We start from the raw sequence: 26107 nt of genomic DNA on the forward strand, positions 1-26107 counted from the left end.
TAGTTACAATGGCCTGTCTAGAATAGTCATCTGATAATTATTTCAACTGAGAGAGAGAGTGCAATTTTCTATTTTCCACTGGTAATTTACTTTCTTAACAAATTAATTTAGAATGGTTTCCTTTTCGGAACATTTATAGGCATAAATATATTATTTAACTAGTTTGAAGAGTAACTGTGGTCTGCGCATTAGGGGTCTCGATAGCATGTCAGTTTTTAAAGAGAATCTGTTTATTACAGCAGTACTATGATAAAAGCTGAAGAATTGTCTGACAAAACCTGTAGATACATTTAGTAGAAACATTACATTCTATAAAGGTTCGATTGAATCCGGGGTAGAGCAAAATGCACATTTGTCGTCACATGCTATTAAGAAACCGAATTCAGTTCTTTTTTGGTCACAATGATGTAAGATGTGTAAAGGAGAATGCCGCAGCCAATTATCTGTAGTTAATATGTTTCTGTTACAAAACTTTCCCTACCAAGTGACAAAATCTTAAGGCAACTTTTTCTGCCAATTTATGCCACTTGGGTGCATGGAACAATCTCCATAAAACATTTTATAGCAGCTGTTTCAGCAAGCTTTGGCTTAAGTGATGGAGTTTTCATTAGCAGAGGTGGCAATTTTTTGATAAAGATCACGGGAGAGAACTACATGTAAATTTTGCGCAGCTCTCCATTCAAGATATGGTGGAACTAGATGACTGCAATAAAGCTCGAAATGGCACTTGGTCTTTGTATTGAATTTTTTTTGAGTCATGCAATAGGAAGAAACTGGCACTCTGCGTTCAAACCAAGAACTACAGAATAAAGTGGTGTTGTCCACCAAGTTAATGACTTTTTACTCAAAAGAAATTATAATACGCACGTAAAAAAAAATTTCATTGTCACTGAGTTGGCCAGAATTGATGAAAGAAAAAATATTTTAGGCTCGATCATTATGCGCTGTGCATTTTGAAGAGGAGTTCTCAGACCCGTAGAAACGCTGGAAATCAATGCAAACCGGCTAAGAAAAAATTAATCAGTTTTTTTTTTCGCTTAGAAATGCTGCAGCCTGCCAGCTCCTATCTGTTAACAAGGATTTAATGCAAGCTCAAATTCCCGCTATCACTGCTACAGGCAACCCTCTTTTACCTCCACGAATCGACGCACAAAATACTGTAAGACATATTACAATTGTTATCTATCCTTATATATGAACTGTAGATAGACTTACCTATCCACCTCATGACTATCTAAATTAATGTATTGCACATTGTGTCATGTTTTCTACCCGTCCTTTTTCCTTCATCTATTCTTTGATTTTTTGGGACACATTAGTCTTCATTATACGCCGTTGACTGAGTGATGGGCGGCGCAAAATGCAAATTCCTTTTGAAAGAAATTAGGGCGACAGCTGTTCCATTGTCTGTAAGCGGGTAAAGAACTCGATTTCGGTAATGACTGCATTTACGCAGAGGAAGCATTTGTAACACTGCATTTCTATAACTTGGCATTCTAACACAATAAATGACAAAATTGATGAAAGAATTACTATATTGCAAAACCTTGACAGCGAAAACAACTACACCAGGAACTTTACATGGAATGCACATATGCACTATGATCATTAACACTTGGAATGGCAACCATGACAAAATAAAGACTGCTGTTATCAGGAGCAATGTCCTTGATAACCTAATTTCGTGTCTTGCTTGAGTCTCATTATGTATGCGGGAAACTTGCTTTCTCCAAACCAGGTAATAAGAAATACATACTATCAACAAAGGTGTCGACAAGCTTGCTATGACGACATATAAGAACTGCTGCATAGTTAAGATTGAGAAAGCGTTGAAAACTCGAGTTGCAGTCACCATTAGTGAGAAGATCCACGGCGTTGCTATGGCAATGACGTAACTGCGTAGGGTGAGCTGTCTATGGTGAAAAGGGCGGGCAATGGCGTTTAGTCTCTCAAGAGAGATAACAGCCAGGGTAAAAATTGAAGATAAACCTGTGAACATGTCGACGCAGTCATCAATAAGTCTCATTAGCCATGTCATTTTTACTGTGTATAAGCTAATGTAAATCGGAATTGCACACAATCCAACCAGCAGATCAGCGATGGCCAAACTGATTAACAAGAAATGGGGACGCTTGCGATGCGTTCTTTGGGAAAGAATTACGATGGAGAGAGTGTTTCCAACGATGATGAAGAGGGCCATCACCCCAAAGCACACGGTCCAGAAGGTGTTCCATTCGTTGAAGTCCATTTTTTGATTGCACTGAAACTCCAGTTTAATCCTACAAGTAGAAATGCAACATAAAAACGTTACTCCAGGCTACAATTCCAATTGCATACTGGAAGTTGCTTCGCCTTTCTTTCAGGGTGACTCAACACGTTAAGTTTAAGACCTTTTCTTATCATTTTTACCAATGATGTGTTAAGTGAATAATTATTACCCAAAGTGCCAATAAACGGGAACCTTGTCAGTAACAATAGGAGGGACATTTTTTAAACGTTTTGTAAATTCTGAACAGAGCTTTTGCATGTTTTAAGATTACCGTGTACCCTCAGGGGTGGCTTCAGTTAAACGGATATAGCGCCTGTCAGTTATATCACAGATACCCAAAAACCTATATCAAATTAAAGCTTATAGGTGGTTTTCACCTCACACATCGTCACGCAAGTGAAAAAATAAAATCCTCAACCACTCAAAAGATAAAGTCAAGAAATTGATATGTTTTAGAAGAGTGATACATAAACAACGTGTGAAAGCCACAGGGCTGTGCGATATCTCCTAATCGAGTTATTCGAGAAAATGTACCGCGGAAAATTACAGAGTTTAGTATGGGACGCCATGTTGGTGCCCCGTCTGATGGGCACCAACATGGCGGCCGGAAACCAGCAAAAACATCTGGAGTTTACCTTGGCTATTTCAAAGCCTTTCTTCTCCCTGCTGAACTTTCACACATTGACATTAACGCTTCTATTACATGTTAGCTGATCAGACCTAAAAAAAAAAACACGAGGCGAATCGATGTTTTTATGTACGTGACATGTTCAGAGGAGCAATCCATCTGTCACGCACTACGCAAAAATCTAAAATTCAAACTGCTCTTTTTTCAAAACAAAGAATGCTATCCTGCTGAAAACTATCAAGCCGATGGAAATTTAGATTTTCTTATATGTGATGAAGATAAAAACCCAAAATCGTGTTTAATTATGAATTTCAGTTTTTTATGACGTCATGTGAAAACTAAGAATAGAACCGGGTATTCAAATATTTCATTGCTTTTCCAAGAAAATAAATTCCCAGGTTTTCCGTAAAGTCGGAACTTGAAGGTCCAGGTCATCGTTCAAGATTTCCAACTCAATGCGATTTTTAAATTTTGGAAGTTTGTTTTTTTTTTTTTTTCTCCAGATCAGGATCCCAAAAGCTTAAAAAACGTGTTGGGGTTTTCCTTAATTCGAGTTCGTTCAAAAGTTACAAAACATTTTCAAAACTGCGAGAAAACCGTGCGGAGTGAACGCACGGAAATAGCTTTCAAGGAAAGAATTTTAAGAATTATCAAATTCCCCGACATGTTTTTGTTGGTTGTATATTTTTCTAGCATCTGGCCAAATTTTACTGAAATCGGCCAAATCGCTTTTGATTTGTAACTCTTGAAAGTGTCCCCTGCAAGCGAAAATTAAATTTTGAGCAAACAGCGCTTGAAAAAAAATTCTCGGTACACAAAACAAGTACCGCTCCCTGACGCCTTTATCGAAAAGTAGCCAATCATTTTGCAAGCTACTTTTTCTTCCTGTCACCTCCTGTGAAAATTTTCTCGCAGTTTTGCACGTACTCGCGTTCCAGAGTAATCAACTCCTTCACCATTTTGTTGGATATCTGCGGTGCTTGTTGTACGTGCACGTCGACTTTGTAATCTGCAATGATTATGGGAAAAACCAAATGAGGACTGAAGGCGACCTCATCAAGCAAAGCTGTTAGGCCGAAGCAGAAGCGGCTGAGGAGGGTAAAATTATCAGCGCTACGGAATTATCGGGGAACCACCGTAACCGCATGTATTGTATCAGTCAAAACAAAAATTCTTGCTGCTCTTCAGTCGAAAAGCCGGCGAATAAATCTATTCGAGCGAAATATTGTTGAGAATAGCGAAGTTTCGAAATTGCTTATCGAAAGTTCGGGTGAAAATTCGCTCCTCAATGAACGTCCCAAATTGTTAACAAGTATCCGTTTGACGCTTGAAAGAAAACGTTTAAACGGAACCGTTTAAAAGAGCCGACTCCGTTTAACGCTTTGAAAATTACCGTAATACAGTAAGTCTTTGTGAAAACGCTGCAAGCAAAAGCAGCGGCTTTCCCTTTACTAGTTATCTTAAAGCGACCAGCGACGTGAGAAAAGATCAAGATATAGGACATGATTCTTAGCGTTATTTCTCAATTGCTTTTTTGTTTTGTTTCCGCTTGCCGAGACTTGTGCGTTTTACGCACCCGAACACAAGTGATCTGATAACGTTCAGCCGCAAAAAGGAAGCTCATGAAGCGCGATTCACGGACCCACGAATTGAAACATTAACAAGCGAGTCTCCAAATATTCGCTTCGCTGGAAGATTTTAAGACCTTTACCTACTTTAAAGTGTAGCCTTAAGCTTTTGTCTTTTTTTATGTCAGTGTCGTACTCGAAGAAACGCAAGTTCTTCCACTAAATACAAGATATTCGAAGTGCGAGAACGTGAGGGATACAAGACTATAGAAAGACCGTTCTCGCAAATATCGCAACGGGTGGTTACACCGACAGCAATATGCTGTCAATCAAAGTAAAATTTATCCTCCAGTGGAAATCGCTTACACTGGGATGCTGCATATGTCAAATAATGAGAGAGATGGAGGCAAATGAATGCAAAAGCTTGTGAACGCGTAAGTCAATTTTCGTTAAATTATACACCGGAAAAATTCAATTGCTTGTGCGCGCTAAGTTAAAACTCAAAAACTATATATTATATGAAGAAGCTTAAACTTTCGCTTAAGTTGAAAAAGAAGGCATTGTCTATTAAAAAAAAAAGTGAACAGCATAGGACCAATAATGACAGAGATAGAAGCAAATAAATGCAACCGCTTGTGAGCGCGTGACCCAATTTTCGGTAAATTATACACCGGAAATATTCAATGACCTGTGCGCGCTAAGTCAAAACTCAAAAACTCTAAATCCTATGAAAAAGCTTAAACTTTTGTTGAATTTGGATTAGAATACACTATCTATTAAAACAAGTAGCACCATAGCACAAATAATAATAGAGATAAAGGCAAATGATAAACCGCTTGTGAACGCGTGACCCAATAGGCCTTATCACGGTTTTCGACGCCATTTTGACGAGTAGGCAAACACGTCTGAAATAACAGTGTTTGTATGGGAATCCGATGTCAAATAATTTTCATAAAACATCGCTTCTGAAAAAATCATGAATTGGAAACTTTTGTAACTAGGGAGAGCATTTTAAGAAAGAAATTGGAGGAATGTAGCTGTGCCAGAAAGCGTCCAATCGTGTTTTGAACTTTCCATACATTTCCCTGTATTATTTTCCCGCGAACTATTTTTAGTAGCAGTTCACGGCTGGTTCGCAATACAGACAAATGTATGGAAAGTTCAAAACACGACTGTACGCTTTCTGGCACAGCTACATCCCTCCAATTTTTTTTTTGTTAAAATCGTTTTCCTAGTGCCAAAAGTTTCCAATTCATGAATTTTTCAGAAGCGGTGTTTTTTTAAAATTATTTGACATCGGATTTCCGTACAAACACTGTTATTTCAGACGTGTTTGCCTACTCGTCAAAATGGCGTCGAAAACCGTGATAAGGCCTATTTTCGTTAAATAACACGCCGGAAAATTTCAATGACTTGTGCGCGCTAAGTCAAAACTCAAAAACTATGAATTGCATGAAAAAGCTTAAACTTTCGTTGAATTTGGATTAGATTACACTATCCATTAATAAAAGTAGCACCATAGCACAAATAATAAGAGAGATAGAGGCAAATGAATGCAGCTGCTTGTGAACGCAGAGCGCAATTTGCGTTAAATTACATTGCGCGCAACGTCAAAACTCAAAAACTATAAATCGTATGGAAAAGATTAAACTATTGATGAATTCGGAAAAAATACACTGTGGATTAAAAAAAAAGTAGCAGCAGATGTCAAATGATGAGTGTAGAAGCTTGTCTCTAAAACGAGATAACACAAGATATCTGTGGATTCGATCGGAGGTAAACAGTCAGGCTGAAAGTGTTTACCTTCGATCAACACTGGATCGACTCCAATTGTGGATATTTTCTGCAAATATCGATCTCTGACCGGAAAATCCAGTTTCTTTGCATTTTCAGAAATCGGAGCAGAATAGGCAGCCTTCGAATTATCCTCGGAGCTTGATTCGCTTTTGTTCAGTAAATTCATTTTTACTGGTGGGAATAATTGCCGTTGTGACCTACCAATGCCGTATCACGTAATTAAAAGTGGTACACCAATATGGCGGCGGACCAATGCGTGACGTCACGTGAAAACGACCTATAGGTACAGCCCTTAATGTTCCACAAACTGATGCCATTTTTGCATATGCGTCTTCTCTCGTGATGATTGCAATGTTTCTACTCCCGTTTGTTTGTTTTTTTTTTTCTCTTGCTATAGGGCGTGTGCACGTGACGACGTGACGTCAATGCCACCATGTTGGTGGTTTATTCCAAGGAATCTCGCATTCTGTTTAAGCTGACCTGAGATTTATGTGTTGTCTTGTGCGATAGAACGAAATTTGTAATTTGATTAAATAACAAATTAAAGGAAATAGAAAGTGCCATTAAAAAATATTTCTCATGAACTTCTGAACGTATGAATCAGCTAGGATCGACAGATCAGTATAATGGGGTCGACCCGCCGTTCTATTCGACTGCGCCAGTCGAATAGAACGGCAAAAGTTCGATTTCGATTCAGACGTCGAACTTCACATGTGCCGAACCAAATGCACACGTTACTTAAAAATACATAAATTATATCTATCACAGAGGTCTGCGTGTTCCATCGACTTGGCATGCGCAAAGGACTTCATTTTGCACAAGATGGCGGGAAAAGAGGAATGTGCTTGTTCTTCTTGTTTCGAAACAACCAAATATACTTCTCTGGGATGCGAAAGATTATTAAAAAAAAGGAATCTATTCTTGATGTGCACACGCACTTCAAACGGACAGAAACTTTTCAATACAGGCTATATCAAAGGCGAAGCCTCAAGACTTCTCAGAACAAAATCTTCAAAAACAGCATTTAAAGAAAACATTACTCTATTCAAACAGAGATTACGCTACAGAGGTTACCTCGATAACCGTATAGATAAAACTCTTTCAGAAGTCAATTTTCGCGAAAGAATGCCGGCACTACAAAACAAACAAAAAATGCGCAAAAACATTTTGCGTTTGTTACGGAATATCGCCCTTCTGTGCCTAACCTAAAACAATTCAGATGAGTAAATGGCACTTGATAGAAAATCACCCTCTGCTAAGAGATATCTACAAAGACCCTTCCCTACGTTCGTACAGAAAAGGGAGATCTTTGAAAGACGTACTCGTAAGAGCAAATCAGCTTTGAAGGTCATATTCTTCCTATCTCGACCAATAGGAGCCGTGTGTTACGCCACAAAATGTAATAACTGACACAAAATGTAATAGTAACGCAAAATGTAATAGTAACGCAAAATGTAATAACTTTGTTAACGCAAAATGTAATAACTTTTGACGCAAAATGTAATACCAGGAAGCAACGCAAAATGTAATAACGCAAAATGTAACAGTATTTTCAGTCGGTCTTTACAGTATGTTGGGAGGGGAGGAACACAGCATCTGCGATGTTGCATTTTACCTGGAGGTTGACTTTGATTATTTGTCTGCAGATATTTGATTTCTGCCGAGCTTCACTGAGGAGCAAAGGATTATCCAAGTGACAAATCTGTTTTGAAACTGAACTAAACGAAGATAGCTTTATTGCGAATCACTAGACATTGTTGTTTTCAAACCAACGGAGCAACGAACAGTAACAAAAAAGTTCTTTACATGTCAAACAACAATTAAAATGCTTTTAACAGAAACTTCAACTCTTTAGTTATAGAAATTTGTCAGTACATAATCTAACGATGAACCGCTGTCTTTGATCCCGCCAATCGTCCACAATCTGAAAACCCTCAGTCATACACATAACTGAACTATAACTGAACCTTTAGCTTCTTAAACTTAAATTTTAACTACCAGTGCAACTGGCTGAACCGGCAAGGAAGACAGATTAATTTTTTTTCCAGTCAATTTTTGATACTGCAAACCATCCTAAGCCGCAAGCAACAAGGCTTATCCAGGCGTTTGCCCAGTTACTAGAGTGAATAAGTTGCCTTAATGCAATTACTGCACCACTGTTCTTTCCTTTCATTTTTATAATCCTCCGCAAGCTGACGTGGCGTATATCGGAATAGTCTTCTAACCCTGGAATGTAAATCCGGGGAAAGGGAACACTGTCCACCACTCGCTGAAAAAATCTTGAAACAGCCCTTAGAGTCTGACGCATTTGTGGAGATGTCTTCAATGTTGCTTTAATAACTTTTTCTAAAACATCCGGATTAAGGTAAGGAACACTTTCAGCTTCGTCTACCTTTTCGTGCGCTTGCGTTTCGCAATTTTTATCACTGGCGTCTTCATCATCATCGTCTTCTTTCTCAGTTTCTCTATTGCCATGCGGGACCGCTGCTTCGTCCATGAGAGAGTGGGAAACATTTAACTCGTTTGCAGCCCTTGTCTCTTGTCTATCGTCCACCAAACACACGTAATGCTCCCCAGCTCCTTCTGCAAAATGGCCTAAATAAAAAGTGGCAATTGGACACCCATTCACAGGGGTAATTGTCTGGGTAGCCAAAGTACCGAGTGTGGAGTAGATTACAAGCTGTACGTTAAATAGATTAGCTATGGCTTGCAGGGTTATATGGTCGCCATAAGTTCCATTACGTGCCATTGATTGTAGATACTGCGTCCATGGTACCCCAGAGAAAAATTCTAATGGAGTACCATCTGCAGAGTTTGGATTTGATTCTAGAAACAACACTATCTCCTTTCTTAATGTTTCTGCTGACCGGAATATGCCCATTTTCATAAGTTCATGGCATACTGCAGAAAACTGACAGTTGCCGTCTTTGGGTGGGTCAAAGCTTATTAAGAAATGAATCTTAGACTGCATGTCGGTGAATTTCTTTCTTTCATTTGAGAAAGGAATAAAGTATTTTTTCTGTGTTTCTTCTTGCTGCTTTGGCGGGCAAGTTTTTTCTTTTCATGTTCTTTATTCATTGTCGTGCTTGTTATATCATTGACGGAAATCCATTTTCTTAAGGTATTTGAAGACTTGGCCGGATATGTAAATTTTACTTTGTACTTGCAAGTGCGCAAATTCCTTTTAAGTACTCTAGCTGGTAAGACACATCTCTTACTACATAACTTCTTCGCCGTCGGGTAACGAATAAGAACCTTTTCTCCAATGTTATAAACTGACGGAGGATTGTTCCTCAGTCCTTTTTCAATCATCCGACTCTCGCATCTCTTACTGGCCAATGCGGCGGCCTTCCGAATTCTCGTTATTTGTAATTCATGCGAGTTATAATCTTTAGGAACCGACGACGTCAATCGTTCGTACTCTTCTTCGTCAACGTTCCATTCTTGTGCTGTAGAAGCCCCTGATATATAACCTTTTCTGAAGGGTTTCCGTCCGTAATACACTTCAAAGGGGGACTTCCAAGATAACTCCTCCTTTGGTTCACAATTCAAAGTTCTTGCATAATCCGGTAAGCATTTTAACAAGTTAACCCCAGTCTTGCTCATAGACAATAAGTCATACATCACCTTCTTCTTAAACGATCTGTGGGACCGTTCGATTTTTCCCTGTGATTGTGGGTGGTATGGACGCCCTTTAATTATTTTAATACCGAGTTTATTGCACAACTTTTTTAACAGCACCGTCGAATTCCCGTCCCTGATCATGTTGAAGGACACGGGGAGGACCATGCTCTTTGTAAATTGTAGACATTGCCTTTGCGATCGAGCTGCTTCTTTTTCCTTCCAGTGGAACAAGCCAGTGGTACCGGCTAAACACATCCAGTAATGACAGCACATATTTAAAGGCTCTTCCCCTTCTCTTTACAGGAGTACTTTCCATACTTACTAAGTCCACTTGATGACGGGATTGGACAGTTCTAGCTCGTATTGGCTTTAGAATAGCTTTGTTTTGAAATCGTACGTTTAGCCGTTGATGCAGACGAGACTTTCCAAGCACACATCTTACATCTCTTTCACCCACGCCACTGCATACGTCTTTTAAATGGTGGTAGAGTTTTCTCACACCAGATCCTTTAGTTTCTTTGAAAGCTTTCGCTACTACTTTCGATACAGTTGACTTCGTAAAACTGGCTTACCATCAAAGCATACGTTGCCTCTTTGAAGAGATAAATGGCCACGGTTGCGCCAAAAGCGTACGATAGCAGATTTCTGCTTCGTGCTCCTTTGTTGCAATGGGACGTTAAATTCTCCTTTCAGTAGCTCAAGAAAAGTGCTGTATGTCTCGTCGTCAAGTGAAGATATAGCATGTATATCAAGCACATTGTTTGCAATAGTTACAAGAAGAAACGCGGAACACAAGAGAGTTTTCATGGTCGACCTTAGCAGGACATATAATAGCAATGATATTTGTCCAGACAGTAAAGTAACGTGGTATTTAGTTTCAACTTTCTAAACATGACACAATGAAAACATTTAGCATTTGGGTGGTTTCCGGCCTACGTCAGACATGTCCCGACATACCTCTGGTACCTGAGTGATAACATCATAGATAAGGTGAATTTTTCCTTGACCGGTGAAACCTTTATTTTTTCTTGAAAAACATTGATGACGTTTGTTGCAACTTTCGAAAGGCATAATAGGAAATTGGTTAGTTTTACACATATCAAAGAAAGGGTTATTTTGTTAGACATCATTGTAAGGCCATTAAGGCTGATGGATTAATCGTAACACAAACAACGCGAATTTCACAATTTGCATTTTTGAACTGATCACTAGATAAGCTTTTTGCAGGCGTCCAGACGTCTGTCTAGTCCAGTTAATGATGGTCGACGCGTGTTACAGATGCCAGGCCCGGTTCCAGTTCCAGTCATTTTGAGTCTACGGCTTATTCAGAGATTCAATTGCGCTTTCATCTTTACCGTTTTGCAGTAAGATGCTGCAGAAAATTCGATTTCTCTCGCTGTATGTGGCCCCTTTGGTATAGATTGGCATAAACTTTTTTAGACCTCCCCACGAAGACATTGCGGCAAGCGACGACAACAATTTATTTTTATCTTATACTGATCTAGTAATTATGACAACGACTGTCAATAATATAATTGGTTGTTGGCAAATGCTGTAAATGCGAAAGGTCTCTCAGCAAAAACTCCACTTCTAAAAAGTTCATAGATTTATCCAGTTTGTTGATAGATTCTCCCATTTAGAGATTCCCCCTTTTTGAGATTCCCCCTTTTAGAGATTCCCCATTTTAGAGATTCCCCCTTTTAGAGATTCCCTGTTTTAGAGATTCCCCCTTTTAGAGATTCCCTATTTTAGAGATTCCCCCTTTTAGAGATTCCCCCGTTTAGAGATTCCCTATTTTAGAGATTCCCCGTTCCCCATTCCCCATTCCTCCGTTCCCCGTTCCCTATTTTATAGATAGCCATGGAGAATATCCATTGATATGTCAAAAAGAATAAAAAAGCTCCCATAACAGTTAACGTGGTAAATAAATAGGGTTTTTCGATACCCAAGGCAAGAAAGCCAATCACGATATTTCATTTGAAACCAACACGAAGCCGCAAAAAAAAATGTTAATTTAAACAAGTCTCTTTTGCTTCGCGCTATTGTTGATATATCAGATTTCACGTTAAGATGGAAGTTACAGCGAAGAGAAAAAGAATTTCTTCAGCTTCCTCAATTCATGTCACAAGTCACCCCCCCCCCCCCCCCCCGCCACCACCACAACTTGGAAAATGTTCCGCCGTCCTTGATAACATTAAATCTTGCCATATCGCCAGCGATTATTTCCCCTACAGCTATTGTAGTTCGAATGAAGCCATAAGGGCGACTAATTTACCATAATAAACAATTCACGTGTAACCGCATGTTACAACGGTAAAATTTACCGCGGCTTTATTTAGCGTGGGAAATTACTTTTAAAATGGTCAATCATCGCGTACTTCTTTTTTGATGCAATTTGAATCAGCAGAAATCAAATATCTGCAGAAAAATAATCAAAGTCAACCTCCGGGTAAAATGCAGCATCGCAGATGCTGTGTTCCTCCCCTCCCAACATACTGTAAAGACCGACTGAAAATACTGTTACATTTTGCGTTACTTCCTGGTATTACATTTTGCGTCAAAAGTTATTACATTTTGCGTTAACAAAGTTATTACATTTTGCGTCAAAAGTTATTACATTTTGCGTTACTATTACATTTTGCGTCAAAAGGTATTACATTTTGCGTTACTATTACATTTTGTGTCAGTTATTACATTTTGTGGCGTAACAGCCGTGTTTGGCCTGTTTTCATTATTTTACCAAACAAGCTCTTCCATGTCAGAATTCATCCTACCGGCCATTTTGAATCTTGTTGAGTAAAAACAACAGCCGCTGACTACGAAAATCTATTTTCTCAATTTAACTTTAATTAAGTTCGACTTCAATTAGGTTCGACGTCTGAATCAACTGCCGAACTTAAAAGGTCGACCCAAATAATAAATAATAAAAAAATTATAATTAGGTATTCGGTTCGGCTCATGTAAAGTTCGACGTATGAACCGGACCTAAGAAAATTTCATCCTCATTATTATGATAATGACAAACGTATGAACTAAACCAAAGCAAATAACTCAGTATTCAGTGGAGAATTGGAATTTCGGTACTAAGCTTTATTCCAGTTGCCACTGGATTTTTCAGTCTTAGCACTTCGTACCACTTACTGCCAGTTTTCAATTTAAACCTCGATAAAAATCATACATTTTTCCTCCAGAATCACATCATGTTTAGGTTATTTTGTTTTATTGGATGTAACTTTGAAGGACATAGAACATAGAACACACCAGAACATAGTGCTAAAATGTCTGGAATCGCTTTTGAGGGTAAAGATTAGAACCGCGCGCAATTTGACAGTCATTGCAAATGAAAATACATTTTCAAACAACGCACTTCATGGCGTTGTGAGCAGATAATTCCTTTTTTCTTTTTCTGCTCAGAACCAATAGAAACTGCATTAGCGGTGTTTAAGTACCGCTAAGTAAACTAGTTCTGCTGGAAACGTGAAGCTATTAATGTTAAGTAGAGACAAAAAAAAGGATCTAGGGGCGATGCTATCTCAGGTCACTTCTATCATAGAAAATAGAATAAATAAAATACAATATGGGAGGCGGTAGGATTAAAGTCAGGGATATAACAAGTCAATCAGGATAAATAAAGGTTTGAATTTTGCAAGTTATTCATTTCATCAATGTCTTGGTTAATGACAAACCAACTAAGAACGAGAAGATTATGCGAAATGGCAAATCTATCATTGAAATTACCTGCACGGATGCTAAGTAAACATGAAGTGTCATTTTGTAGCGTTCCTCTTGTATTTTTTCCCCTTTTGACTGTTTTTTTTTTTCTGTGCCGTGATATATATTATTTTCTTTGCTTAAAATTGTAGCAGTTTTCTAAAAGAACTGGTTTTGTTGCTATTTTAGCAGTGATCGGTGACTTAGTCCTCGGTTTCGAAACACTCACTGGCAGGAGACTGATGAAATTTATTCATAATGAATAAAAGAAAAGAAAACACCTGGTTACTGCTTGCTATCAGCTTTTGTTTGTCATCCTAAGTTAGAAACAGGTCCATGGCCATTGCTGAGTCTATCGTTGATTGAATTGAACACGCTAGTTACAAATACTATATCCACTACAGAACTTTCCAATCTTTGATGTTGCTTGCTTTCATAGGCAGCCTGGATAACAGATGTGACAGGAAAGAAATTTCTTCAAAACAAATGAATTTGCTCGTTTTCTTTCAGGTTTCATTTGATCTTTGCTTGGTTTTTTTTTTTTTTTTTTTTTTTAATTTTAAGTAAACAAAAATCAAAATGCATCTTCAACGAAATCGAATAGTTGTTTCCTTGCACACTCAGATGTGTTTCTGAAAATTTAATGTTGCTAGGCAACCAGGTTAAAATTAGTTATAATATAGTTGGCAAGGCAAGTCATATATCGTAGACTTAAGTCTAGTCGGTACAGACCTTGACAAACTACTGTTTAAAAGAAGTCGTTTGAGCTAGTTGTTAAGGACGGTGCCTACTATTGTTACTGCGCATACGATCTGCGCATCTCGAAATACTCGGGTTTCCTATGGGTGGTGCCTACTAATACAGGATAATTTTGCGCGGTTTAAAACTATAGGGAGAAAGCAGAACTTAGCAAGTGCTGTTGGTATCTCAAAATAAAATTAGGGGTAACCATGCATTTTTCTTAGATAATTAAGCTTCAATTTAGGAAAAAAAATCCATACATTGCTTTATATTTTAGCGCTTTTTGGAGATATTATTGCTCAGTTATCTCTGAAAAATGCGTGGTTACCCCCAGGTTTCTTTTTGGATTCCAAGAGGCCTTGTTAAGATCTGTTTTTTTTCCCGCATAGTCATAAGCCGCACAAAAATACTTCGGTATCAGTAGGCACCGTCCTTAAATGGTTAATTCATAGGAAATTATGCCTCCTCGTTATAACATGAAATACATTTCCGCTGCGGCTAATCAAGGAGCTTTTCGTGTTATATATGTCTCGCAGGTTATTACATACGGTACAAGCTCTGTGTTTTGCTAATGCAGTTGTTTCCTATTTTCCCCCTCTGTTTACCACCCTTATTTGAAAGCTTTTTGACATAAGCTGATCCACAGGGCTTTCTCGGGTTAACAGATATGCACGTAGTCAGCATTTTGGCTAGTAATTTGCATAATAAAGGGAGATCGGAATAAGCAATTTAAGCCAATGCAAAACACTTGCCATGGTAACTTCTTTTCCCCGCGGAACGATGCTGTTTATTCCCATGAAGCAACGGTAATATGTTTTAATGTCCCATATAAGAAAAAAATTATTTGTTTTTGTCGATATATTCCTGCAAACGTTTGTGTCATCCTTTCTTGTGACCCAAGCTATTTTATTTCGTTCGAAAAAAAAAATTATAGTCTGAGCTCAGAGTGTATATGAATAACAAGCAAGCAAAACAATTCTGATGAAGACGAAGATACAGAAAAGTGAAAGAGAAGAGAGTAGGTCATAGTATCTACTTACTTTTTTCCATTTCGATTATAGTGTCAGACAAGGTATACACAACTCTTTTTTCATTCGACCCAAACACCTGTCCAGTTACCTGCCGCTGAAAATGCATGCAATTAACTCCATAAAGGTTTGAGCAGATTCCACGAAGGAAGTTTGCCTTTCTTCCAGGGTTAGATAGTGCGCTAATTTATGATTTTTTATTTCATTTTTATCTTTTAAGCTTAAAAGCTTTGATGTGTAATGAATAATTGATAACCTAAATTGGAGATAAATATAACAGGCTAGTCGGTGACAATAGAACGAATATTTTTAAATGTTTTTTTTTTGTTTTTTAATTCTGAACTTGCTATTTTTCTTTCTAACTGAGTCCAACAAATTAAAGCAACTTTTGATATTTTAATGATGGTAATGTTTTTACTCCAATGTTATATTGTACCAACACAGCAAAAAAAGCCATTTTTCAATTGAGTAAAACTTACTCTTTTTTCAGAGTAAACTAGTAATTTTACTCAGTATTTTGAGTAAAGTTACTCCCGATTTGAGTAAAATGATTAACCCGAAATAGTTAGTAGAATTTACTCTTAATGTTGAGTAAATTCTATGAGGAGTACTTTTACTCTTATAGTTGAGTAGAAACTACTCAGCCAAGACTAAATCATTTTCAGTCATTTTACTCTTACACTTGCTTAACAGCTGAACTAAAATGAAAAGGCCAATTAGTCTATGGGCCGATTAAATCGTCCCGCGGCATGTCTAGGGTGAAGAGTAATTTGCCGTGGGAAAAGGGGGAGGGGGGAGAGTCCTATATAAAAGTGACGGGGGTGGTCGTCAGAAATTTTGAAAAATGATAAAAACCTTTTAAAGAGGTTTCATGATCCTGTTTTGTGGATGGGGCCCCCAATTTTTATCACCCCTAAGAGGTACCAATTCTAAAACAACACATTAACTGTCACTTTGACAATTTTTAATAGCCATAAAGACGATTTCTTCAAATACCTTCTACTCGTAAATCAGTTGACTGTCAAATAGCTCCTATCATACTTTTCGGGGAACTCTGCATCAGGCGTAGCCAAAATCTGGCCTCACAGCGCACACTCATCTCTTCACAGAAAAAGTGAGGGTGTTATGGTGACACTGAGGGTAGTATAAATTTACACCATATTTCTTTTGCCAAAACACTAGACAAGTGTAATTGGAAAAATACACCAATTTAGTGTTAAGTAACACCAAATAGGTGTAAACGAGATAATGCACAACACCTTGTTGTGTTTTGTTACACTGCCTCTATGTAACAAAACTCAGCAAGGAATCAAAACCCCATATGTATGTATAATTATTTACCCGAATTTGTGTAAATGTGTAAACTTCAGTGTTAATTAGCACCGAATAAGTGTCATAAGAGCTCGTGAGGCTATGAAATTCTTGATCACTGCGAATTCCTTTTGAAGATTGTTGTTGAAGAATACTTGATAAAAATCTGTTTTACGGTTACATTTTAAACTAAGTTAGCAAATCGGGGCGTGTGCATGTGCATCAAGAAAAAATCATTTCAAACCAAAGCAAGATATTTTCCGAAAGATTCCCAGCTACCATCAGAAAGCCGAGCAGTTGGCTATTCAAAGAGCGCGGAGAAGTTCAGTTCATTACTTCCGAAGGCAAATGAATTGAAGGGTAATTATATAAGGGCAAATTTAGTGGCTGGAGACCGGGATGTAGAACTTAGTAAATACCTCATACCCTTTTTTGTAACCAATCTTAAGAACCGCTATTGCTGAAGAAAATAAAACTAGTCCGTGTGCAGGTTCCGTGTGTATTTATGACAGTGTTAACGAAAGGTTTGTAAAAGAGAAAATTGTTTTAAGTCGCTAAAGTTCTGTTTAGTCGAAAGGTCTTGGATTTCACGAGAGACTGGGACAGACTTGTCGGCCAGACTGGGAATGAATGAGCCGTTTTGGTCAGCAGTTGTTGTACTGCGCACTCTCTTTTCGATCGTTTCGATCGTTAATTCTGGCGGGAGCAATTCTGGCGGGTTTTCATACTTATGTCGTTCAGTTTTAGCTTGAATTTATGACTCAGAACAAGAACATGTGGATGAATTCTGTCTTTAAACAGGTAAGCTTTAGTTAAAAGCAAGTGATATTTATTTTGTTGAACGATTGGCGTCAAAAATTACGATTTTAGATCAAGCGGCCTACTCGAAATTTAAGCTTTCAGATTAGCGCGTAGCGTTCTCGATTTTCCTGATCTCTACAACCTTTTCATGGCACAATTCTCTAGTGTTAAACAGTAGATTTGCTGATTTAAATTGTTTTAAGACCATTCTTGATTCCTTTCCCTCGCGAATAATTGATTTAGTAGACTTGCCGTTGTGCTGTTTGTACGTGATCCTGATCATATTTGACTGAGGTTCTTGATGAGTTTGCGGATTATTTTAAGAGTGACACCCGTTCCTGAAGGACAGAACAAATAAAAGGGACAGCCAGAAAACAGTTTAATCTCCCTATATTTTGTTTTAATGCAGATGTTCAACTCAGCTGTTTGTGGGGCTCAGGACTGCAGCCCTAGTGACGAGTACAGCTGGTGACAAGACACGAAATGCTTCTTGGCAAGCTAAGTCCCCAAATGTGGCAGTCGTTTTTTATCTGCCCCATTTTTTAGGTTTCATGACTCCCAGTAGTTACCAGCACTACTTGATATTGTTTATAAGTTACTTATAGATACATGTAGATATGTTGTGGTTCGATTTTATCCTGGGTTCAGTTTTTATTTTCCTTTTAATAAATTGTGTTGTACTCATTAATTATCATACATTACCATACACAAGAACCAAAAAAATAAAAATTGAACCAAGGATTAAATTAAACTACAACAGATACATTATATGCTTCTGAAAGTTTATTATACTTTATTGTCGGACGTGATATACAAAGTGAAGTTCATTATTCTGGCTTGATTTGGTTTATTTGATATCAGCTAAAACAACGGCAGAAGATTTGTCGTAGCGTTCTTTTGAAGTTCTAAAGCTATAATATTTACATGTTCTGTGTGTTTTTACAAAACAATGAGCTACAGTAGTTAACTGTTTTGCATCAATGACGAGACGCTTAACCCTCGTGCCTACCACCTATCATTAAAAACAATCTCCTGTTACTCAAGACATTTTGCCAAGATCATATAATTTGTAAATCAGTTTATTGTTTTTTCCTTGTTACCTGTCTATTTGCCCACTGTTTTTTTTTTCTTCAATAAAGAGGCATCATTACGGTATATGGAAATACTAGTAATTTGAATATAATGAGCTTCATATGACACTCTTACAGATTTCAACTTTCCTTTACTGTGACACTTAGAATGCTTATTAACTTTTACATGTACTGTAGGTCTACTCCAGAATATGATTGCAAAGAGTTTTATAGAGCCACTGTTGTTATCTGCCATTTCTTCATGTTGTGGTCTTCCATAGTTATGTAAAGTGGATTTCCCGCTTTTTACTAGCTCCAAAGTTGAGTGGATTAAATATGATTTTAAAACCGCTCATTACTTGGAACATGAGAAGTGACAGGTGGTAACAAGTGATTGGCAAAAACACAACAACAACAAGAAATTGTTTTTTAGTGCTTTCTTTGAAGTGATGAAAACAAGTTTCACTTTTGATGTTCAAGGCAAAATTGGGAAAAGAGTCAGCAATAAAATGATCTCAGAGAGCACATAGGCAGAAACAAGAGAAAATGGGCTGGCAACTACATGTGATTAAAAAAAATTGATTTAGAAGAGTGGGCAAAAGACAGGCAATAGAAAAGGAATTGTTTTACACTTACAAAATAGGAGTGATTTTACTTGTACACTGAACGTGATCTTGGTTTATATTTGAATTAGGCTTTAATATTAGAGTATTGATGAGTTTACAGATTATCTTAAGAGTGGCACCCATTCCTGAATGACAGAATAAATAAGTGGGACAGCTACACTGTAGGAAGTGTTTTAATCTCCCTATATTCTGTTTTTATGTGCATGTATACATGCAGATATTCAACTTGGCTGTTGGTGGGACTTAGGACTGCAGCTCTAGTTGCAAAACTCGAAATGCTTCTTGGCAAGCTAAGTCCACAAATGTGGCAGTCATTTTTTATCTGCTCCTTTTTTTTGGTTTCATAACTCCCAGTAGTCACCACACTACATGATATTTTTTATAAGTTACCTATAGCAATGATCATCCAGAAAATTCCTGTTCATGTAGATACACTGCATGTAGGCTTCTGAAAGTTTATTATACAGTATTGACGCACATGATATACAAAGTGAAGTTCATTATTCTGGTTTGATTTTGTTTATTTGATATCAGCTAAAGCAACGACCGACTCTTTTTGTGTAGGAAATAAAACTAGTTATCATTACAGGGTTTTCCTTTTCAAATGAAGTTGCAGTCGACTGGGGAGAAGCAGGTGGAGAATAGTGGGTGCATTAGAACATTCTTTTTGACCAAAAAATTAATGACAGCAAGGATTCTTTATTGCGCAATTGCCGGCGACTGAGCTGTTCACAGGCGGCAAAAATCACCAGTTGCCGGCCAAAAAAGAAAACCCTGCATTAAGTGAAGATTAATATTTTTTGTCTTTGTGTCCTTTTCAAGTTCTAAAGCTTTTAAAATTAATTTTTACATGTTCTGTGTTTTTACAAACCAATGATTCAGCTAGCTAACTGATGGAGATGCACTGTTTTGCGTGAATGAGGAGACATGTAACCCTCATGCCTCCCACTGGATGTTCGAGCAAAACTGTTTCTCAACATTAAAACTAAAAAAAAAAAAAGCAAACTACTACTACTACAAACTACCAACCAAACAAGAACAATTATTTTCCTGTTACTCAAGACATACATGTAGGCCAAAATCATGCAATTCATGAATCAATTTGTTTTTCTTGTTACCTGTCTATTTGCTCACTGTTTTTTTTTTCCAATAGAGAGGTTTCATTATGGAAATGCTAGTAACTTGAATATAATGAGCTTCATGAGAAACTCTTACAGATTTCAACTTTCCTTTACTGTGACATTTGGAATGCCAATTAACTTTTACTTGTACTGTAGGTCTACTCCAGAATATGATTGCAAAGCGTTTTACAGAGCCACTGTTGTTATCTGCCATTTCTTCATGTTGTGGTCTTCCATAGTTATGTAAAGTGGATTTCCCGCTTTTTACTTGCTCCAAAGTTGAGTGGATTAAACACGATTTTAAAACCGCTCATTACTTGGAACATGAGAAGTGACAGGTGGTAACAAGTGGTTGACAAAAACACAACAACAACAAGAAATTTTTTTTTAGTGCTTTCTTTGAAGTGATGAAAACAAGTTTCACTTTTGATGTTCAAGGCAAAATTAGGAAAAGAGTCAGAAACAAGAGAAGATTGGTCAGGCAACTTTGAAAAAATGCTTTAGAAAAGTAGGCAAAAGACAGGCAACAGGAAGAAATTGTTTCGCACTTACAGAGTAGGAGTGATTTTACTTGTAACCAAATGCAATGTATAAAAGTGATACAGTATATTGCATGTACTTCAGTCTGAGATGACTGCATGTATGAAAAGGAAATCAAGCAATTATTATAAGAGCATTCTTCCATCACTTTTCTAGAGGATATTCAAAGCAAAATGATGAATTTGGAAGCTGATGTAATTCAATTCTGAGTGAGGGAAAGTTTGGCAATTTACGATTAATCTCTTACTGAGGATTGTGTGTAATGTTTGTATCAAGCAATTTAAAGCTGATGTTTGACAAGCAGGCATTGATCATAAAGCAATTAACGGTACATGCATTTCTTGACCGGTATTTAATTACTTGAATCTTCCAGTGCTGCTTGAGCCCATGTTTATTTAGGTTATGTATATATGCGTACATTATTATACTCCATATCCTTATTGATTGCACTGTACGTTTTGTAATTTTATATGTGTAAATAAATCAGTAATGTAGTACATGTATGCAAAATAATTATTTGTTATAATGTGGCCTAAGGTTAAAGAGTATGCCAGACGGAAAAACGTCAGTGAACACAGCCTGTCCTCAGCCTCTTCAATTCGGGAGTCAGATGAGGATACCTGCCAGCATCAGGTAAATGCCTTTTATGCACTTTTTTGCATCATACTTTATTATTATTATTGTTTATTCGTTATGGAGGGGGGAATTCTTAGGAGAATTGTGTTTGTGTCTTTATTCTTTAGTAATAAAGAACCATTAGTTTGTGAATCATTCAGAAAAGTGTGTTCCCTTGAAATTAACATTAATTACTCCATAATTATCTGTAATTCACTTGATATGTAGCAGTTCTCACATGATAGAGTCCTTTTCTGTATTGTACATGTACCACTCAGCCACTGCTGTATAATAGCCTATTTTATAATTGCATGCTCAGTGACCTGGCCTATGAAACAAGGCTGGCGGTGACCTTGTTTTGATTTGGACTTCACTACTTTTCTCATGTAAATTGTGTTGTCCTTATGCTAACTACTCAACATTTACATGAGAAAGACGAAGAGGTTTGTATCAAAACCAGCCTTTCACTGAAAGGCCAGGTCAATGAACAACAACTGGAAAATTGGCTATTATCATACCACTCAGTGGCTGTTCCATCACACTGTAAATATTGCACATGCACCAGTGCTTCCTGTTCTGCTGGCCACTGTTCCATGGCTTTCCCACCTCACAAAATCATACCACTCACCCACTGTTCCTCTACACCACATCACACCACTTGACCATTGTTTATCACTTTTTCACCTCACTACATGTATATTGTACCGCTAAACCACTGTTCCACGACACTACACTATACTGTATCACTCAGCAACTGTTCCACTACACTATATTGTAGCACATGGTAGCACACCAGTGGTTTACAGTTCCACTGTACTTTAATGTCATACCAGTCAGTTAATGTTCTACCAGTTGTACTAGTAGTATCTTTCTATGATGTACAACTGTATCAAATGTGGTCATTAAGAACTACATGTAGTCATCTTGGTACACATTAGAAATAACTTATCACTGTTATTTTTGTTTGTGTTATAGGACTAAAGTGACATGACCGCCAAACAGGTTGCTCTGGACAGGGAGGAGCCTTTCCCATTTATAATACTGAAGGGCCGCCTGGATTCACATGATCAAGAGCTACATTTGGCTGCTGATAAGAAGCTACTATGTTTATTTACTAGCAGCCTTGTCAAGGCAACTCTTGGGTTACTAAGCTGCTATTAAATTGTTTTCATGTTTAATTACCCTGCTGGATTAAAAAACATTTTTTTGTATTTGCAAAAATGTATTTTGCAAATTCATGATGGCAAGAAGCTACCGGCTTCTGTCATCACGTTTGTTAATGAAATTGACAGTTTGTCAAAGTGTAGCTAATTGTCCATATACTGTAACTGACAACAGTGGTCTAGCAGGGCCCAGATATGACATGCTACTTAACTTTTGTCTTTTGCCACATACTGAAGCTTTGTTGATCTAAAAATTGAACCAGGTCAGCTTTATGCATGCAAGAAGTTACACTTTGACAAACTATCAGTTATCTCCTTGCATGTGGACTTTTCCATGCAGTGCTTTTCTCTGCGGTTATAAATTAAGCATTTAAGGAATTGACGAGAGCATGAAAGACGTGAAGGGTGAAACAATGGGTGACAAATGTTTCTCCCTACTTCTGTGCCTTAAAACAGAACAAAGCACAGCTATGGCTTGTTTATTTGTTTTATAATAGAGCCAAACTTATCCGCAGAGAAAGGTACTTCAATTTGTGATAATCAAAGTTTTGTTTTGCATTGCTTGCACGCCCTCAGTGGCAACATGGATACACTAAATTTGCACTAAAGCACCCTCAATATTATATAGTACTCCTGAAAGGCAAGCCATTTTTCGTTTTGATATAATGGAAATACAGAGACATTTGTACTCTTGACTTTTGCATTTCAGAAGACTTTTAAACGTTAACCCTGGTTTTCACTAGCTATTTATTACATAAGGGTAAGCACAGGCTCAAAAACGTTTTATGTCAAGTGGAAACACTTGCTTACGTTAGTCCTGTTTTCACTTGGCTTTAAATCGTATGTTTATGTTTGGTGCTTGTTGATTTTGTTGTTCATTATAGTTATAAATGACACATTTTCCATTTGAAATATATAACAGTAAACAGGCTATACTCTTTATTGTAAAAAGCAAGTTTTAAAATACCATAATATAAAGATTATACCGTGTATATATATCAAGATTAATTTTATTCAAGTTTGTTAACAAGGTTAAGTTTAATGAAAAATTTTGCTATTCAGATAGTGATGTGAGGATAATTTTACTCTTAACTATAAGTCACGTTTAATCATTAAAAGAGTAAACCGGGATGCAATTTTGTGAGTTGTCTTAAAACCGTATATTGAGGTCATTTTACTCAAACCTTGAGTAAACTGTCAGTTTACTCAAAATAATGAGTCATTGTGGATTCAATTGGCTCGAGTGCTTATACTCGTTATTTCGAGTGAATTTTACTCAAAAGTGAGTTATTTTACTCTCACCTGAGTAATTTTTACTCACAATGTTGAGTAAGTTTTACTCAACACTTGTGCTTTTACTCAATGTATTTAGTAAAGTTTACTCATGTGTGAGTTATTTTACTCACGCATTAGTACTTTCTACGCACACCATTGGAAGGATTTTACTCAACATTCATACTTCAGTTTACTCATCATTTCAAGTTATTGTGGATTCAACGTTTTACTCAATATTTTGAGGAGTTTTTACTCGGCTTTTTTTGCGGTGAAGGAGCGGAAGACTTAAAGCGTCATTATTATGATTATTGACGAGCGGCATCATGAGCTCATGAAGTAAAATTCTGGTTTTCTGGTTAAATTTTTCCCACATCAAGAACCCAGTGCCCAAACGTTTCATTTGCTGGATTTTCATCCATGTGGACTTCCCTTGCAAGGAAAAACTTGGATTATATGCCCGCTTGAAATGCGACAGTAGTCATAAAAATGTATTATGAAAGAATACACCTTATGGCTGTGTGCGAAATATGTCTTTTTTTCTTTTCCTTCGCAGAGCCATTTACATTATAAACTGTCACGAGTAACTTATTTTTGTACCCCTTCATAAACCGTTCCTTCATTACTGGAAAGGAGCGACGACAGTGAGGGATCTTTTCAATTAGGATTCCGTGATCTCTAGAAAGTCACTACTAATATTTTATGTATATAACACACATGATATAACAATAACTGTAACATCACACGCGATGCAATTCATTGCCCGCAAATAGGTTTTGAGTTTGTTCGATGAAACAGTTAGCTATATTCCTATCATCAAAGTCTTGCTCAATAGCAAAACACTAAGAAAAAGGAAAATCATATCAAAATTTAATTTACCTTTAGCAAGGCTTAGTAGACACAAACGTGTAGTCTTTTGGTGGAGGCATCGGAAATAACTGTCCTTTTTCTCGCTTGCCCGTTGTTTTCATGAAACATATTTCTTTCTTTTTTTTCTGTAAAATTAAAGCAGCGGTCCAAAAAGGCTATTTTTCCCTGTCTTAACAGTGGATCCGGCCTTAAGAGTCCACGTGGGCCCAAAGAGGATAAGAAATTAACAGTGGATATGAAAGGTGTACATGTCAAACAATTCACCACCAGCAGATTGAATATTCATAAAAAGAAAAGAAAGAAAACATCTCATGACATCACGCAGCTCAGCTTTTTTTTTTTTTTTTTTTTTTTTTACAGTTCGCATTCAACATTTGCTCGGTTACTGTCATTTTTGGTACAGACAAAGATCAAAATTTGTTTATTGCACACTGTAAAATTTTGATGCTAGCAGCACTTTCGATATAGGCAAGCAATCAGGTTAAAACTAGTTATAACAGCTTGCATAACATATACTGTGGACGTAAGTCTATTAACTGCACTAATTTTGTGATATTTAAATGACAGAGACGAAAAAAAAAAAAACCATTAGCATTTTGTAATCCGTGGTCTCATCGACAGGTTTTTATCGCGTTCAAACTTTTATTTTATCTATACTAATTTCCCCCAAGGAACTGCGTAAAAGCTCAAAAGTTTACGCTAGCCGTTTAAATCGACAACAAGTCGCTGTTCGATGAAATGATTTAGGAAATTGTGCTTTTTCGTGCATTGTAAAACCTTTGAGCTGTAGATTGCCAACAAAGCTACTATTTGTGCGATATTTTTCTTAGTTGCCTCCCCGACTATTACAAACGGCACCCGCAACGGATATTTCAAGAAAGTCTCGCAATTTTCAGCAAACGTCGTCTCCATGGTTTCTTATTTCCGTTTTACGTGGTTTGTTTTTGTTTTGACTCCTTTCTACACCCCTTATTTGAATCAACGCTGTTAAGAGAGTTTTAACCGACGTTTCGGCAATGCTGCCTTCTTCAGGGTACAAAACTATACCGTTAAAAGGTTCGTTAATTTAGCTCACATGCCTGAATTCATAATCGCGCTCGTGCGCGCATCTCATGTATATGGCAGCGCATGCCAGCGCATGCCAGCGCGCGAGCAAGTAAAAAACGAGCATTTCACGTGAAGCTAAAGTCCTGATTAAGGCTACTAAGACTAACAGTTCCATATTTAACAATCAACCGCACATCCTGCTTCTTCCGGTATTCTTGGTTGGAATACCGGAAGTCTCTTACTTTAATTCGCAGCCCAGTTGCAATAATGTAAATCATTGATTCATTGATTCATTGATTCATTGA

The 26107-nt window shown here is 37.3% G+C and overlaps 1 protein-coding gene across 1 annotated transcript; it reads right to left on the reverse strand.

Annotated features, from left to right (window-relative positions):
* Positions 1 to 924: 924 nt before the first annotated feature.
* Positions 925 to 24860, reverse strand: LOC146456851 (adenosine receptor A1-like). Its single transcript, XM_085092900.1, has 2 exons — positions 24765 to 24860; positions 925 to 2279 (listed from the first exon to the last, which is right to left on the reverse strand). Exon 2 carries the CDS (start codon positions 2246 to 2248, stop codon positions 1316 to 1318), a length of 933 nt encoding a protein of 310 aa, XP_084949026.1. The 5' UTR covers positions 2249 to 2279; positions 24765 to 24860; the 3' UTR covers positions 925 to 1315.
* Positions 24861 to 26107: the final 1247 nt, after the last annotated feature.

Source organism: Pavona decussata, unplaced genomic scaffold (genome assembly GCF_977016875.1).
Source record: "Pavona decussata unplaced genomic scaffold, jaPavDecu1.1 SCAFFOLD_254, whole genome shotgun sequence".
In the NCBI taxonomy this organism is placed as follows: domain Eukaryota; kingdom Metazoa; phylum Cnidaria; class Anthozoa; order Scleractinia; family Agariciidae; genus Pavona; species Pavona decussata.

Coding starts and splice junctions, on each gene's coding strand:
- LOC146456851 (XM_085092900.1), bottom strand. CDS start 2,248: ATGGACTTCAACGAATGGAACACCTTCTGGACCGTGTGCTTTGGGGTG.